This window comes from Camelina sativa, chromosome 17 (genome assembly GCF_000633955.1).
Source record: "Camelina sativa cultivar DH55 chromosome 17, Cs, whole genome shotgun sequence".
NCBI classification, from domain to species: domain Eukaryota; kingdom Viridiplantae; phylum Streptophyta; class Magnoliopsida; order Brassicales; family Brassicaceae; genus Camelina; species Camelina sativa.
This window is the reverse complement of record NC_025701.1, coordinates 14,701,162-14,703,675: the sequence shown is the minus strand read 5'-3', so window position 1 is coordinate 14,703,675 and position 2,514 is coordinate 14,701,162. Positions and strand designations below refer to the sequence as shown.

Genomic DNA, 2,514 nt, shown 5'->3' with positions numbered 1-2,514 from the left:
TAATTTTCTTATAACTTAAGACGAAGATCAATGCCGTGATCAGTAACTGAATCATATCTCTCGGATCTCAAACTGAAGGATCGATCTTGGTCGCGAATACTCTGGTCATTCGAGGGCAAAAAGCTGTAGAACGGTTTTCTATTTATCGGAAAATTTGCACCGCTCGTTCGTGGTATGATTTCATGATCAACCACTTCTTTCTGTTCATTNAAAAAAAAAAAAAAAAAAAAGAAGATGAAAATGAAACTAAAATTGATCAACCAAACTGGTAAAAACACATAGAAACTACATTACCTGTAAAAAGCGCGGGAAATCGAATGAAGCATTTGGGAAAATCGGCAAAGGAGGAGTTGTCGGAGAAGATGAATCAATGGTAATTGGATTTCTAATTGTGGTTCCTGAATCTTGAATATGATTTTTCAATCTTAGGTCTAGTGATTTGATTTGTTTACCATCCCTGAAAGTCATAAAATGTCAAATAAACAAACTTAAACGTTTTAATACATATAATAACTAAAGAAACTGGTTAAACCTAAAAAAAAAACAAACCTTGAGATAGTTATGGTCGGTCCAACACTACATTTCGCAGTCTCTGCCATAAAATGCCATGGCCTTTTCGCAGCAAGGGTCTGCTAAATAATAATCAAAATAGATTATTAAGAATCAATAAAATGATTACTTTGATTTTGTTTAAGGATTTAACCACCAAAAAAAATTATGATTAACCTTTTCTTCGCCTAGAAATTGAGTGACATTGTCAAGACTAGATGTTTGGTTTAAAGGGGGCTCTATAAACTGATAAAATCCTCCAGATCCTTGATTCGGTAGATTCATCTGTAAACACACACACACACACATATACAAACAATAAACACAAATCCGTATATATCACAAAAAAAACTGTAAAATTAAAAAACTATGAATATGTTCTTTTGATTAATTACCGGAGGAAGGTAATGAAGAGACGAATCATGCTTCCTCTGAAAGACTGGAGCCGGAGGGATCAAATCATTAGGGAAAGATCCGGTCGTGAAATAAGACGAGAAAGGGTAAACCGGACCGGTTTTGTCGATGATGGCCGAAGATTTCTCCAGCGGAAGAAGAGGAGTAGGAAGAGGAAGTTGTACGTTTGTAGAGATGTGTTGTTCCTCGAGACGGATCTTCTCGAGTTCAGCGACACCAGGCCCTCTTCGTGGGACTTTTCTTCTACCTCCTCCATTTCCATTGTTATTATGCTTCTGTTTCTTGGGACACAAGACAGAGTAATCATCGTCATCTCTGTTTCGATAACTCGCACTATTCGTCTTACTACACATCTTGATGTGTTTTTTGATTCTCTCTAGTACTTAGTTTTTGATATTTTGGTCTACAAAGATGAGAGATGAGAGAGCAATTTATAATGGTGAAGAAGAGATAAAAGTGAAGGGAGAACAAATATGTGGCAAAAGGAGAAAGAAATAAAAGTCATTAATAAAAAAAAAATGGAGAGATTGAAGGAAAGTAAATCTGAGAAAAAATAGGCTCTTCTGGCGTAGTGAGAAAAGTTCTGGGGATTTTACGAAATTTTTTTCAAAAAAAAACTCCCATGTTTTTAGGACTCTTAAGATCTCTCTCTTTATTCTTTTAATTTCCATGGTATGAAAGTATTATGAACCACCTGGAAGATATAGTGTAGATAGAGAGATTCATTTTTTTATTTCCGTGATTCTCTCATTGGAGGATATTAAAACAGAATAAACAAATATGTAATTTGAATAATTTCTTTGCTTTTATATTTTCAAGAATTTAATTAGGAATTATCTGATCAATAACCCCACATTTTAATTTGAATTCAAAATTCTTCTTCCTAACTTTATATGTAATTCGGATTATATTAAAAATATGGTTTCATTTTATTCTTCTCTGACTAAAATATATGTTTGTAGTTATGAATTTGTATTTTTTCGGATTTATGGGGAAAATGTATATTATTAAGCAATATAGATTTCATATTTTTTTTCCCTTTAGTTTTTACTACTAATCGATTTGTTTGCCACGGGTGCACTTACATCGGTACACGTTGTGATTTGTGAATTACCTACATGGCAAAACTATTTTGGTCATCTTAATAGGTACACTATCTAATTTGAAAAACAAAAATGAAGAACAGAAAGATTCGGTCAAACGTAAGAACTTAGGAAAGTAGTAATTATGTAATCTCTATTTTTTAAGGTCTAAGAAAAATGCAGCGAACAGAGAGATATGTTGAATTCGTACAATATAAAATTGGGAAAACTAATATGGCAAGTTGACATACTAGAAAAATTATCATGTAGAATAGATTGTAAACGAGGAAAAAGAAAAGAGGAAACAAATCTTCCAACTTGTTAATTTGTACTTATATATGTCACACAATATTTGACTACATTTTTGAAGTAATTAGTTGGTTCTTTTTTTGTCATAGATAACTAATTAGTTCATCAAGATTACAAATTAATATATATCTTAAAGATTACACATCAATTTAGCCAACTT

General features: G+C 32.3%; 1 protein-coding gene across 1 annotated transcript; it reads right to left on the bottom strand.

Moving 5' to 3' along the window:
- Nucleotides 1–1,316, bottom strand: LOC104757227 (protein SPEAR4-like). The gene is made up of 5 exons (XM_010479954.1): nucleotides 945–1,316; nucleotides 727–834; nucleotides 550–629; nucleotides 295–457; nucleotides 1–200 (listed from the first exon to the last, which is right to left on the bottom strand). Exons 1-5 carry the CDS (start codon nucleotides 1,314–1,316, stop codon nucleotides 9–11), a joined length of 915 nt encoding a protein of 304 aa, XP_010478256.1. The 3' UTR covers nucleotides 1–8.

Coding starts and splice junctions, on each gene's coding strand:
- LOC104757227 (XM_010479954.1), bottom strand. CDS start 1,316: ATGTGTAGTAAGACGAATAGTGCGAGTTATCGAAACAGAGATGACGAT. Junction 630..726: donor AATTTCTAGGCGAAGAAAAG/GTTAATCATAAT, acceptor ATTATTTAGCAG/ACCCTTGCTGCGAAAAGGCC. Junction 458..549: donor CCGACCATAACTATCTCAAG/GTTTGTTTTTTT, acceptor TATGACTTTCAG/GGATGGTAAACAAATCAAAT.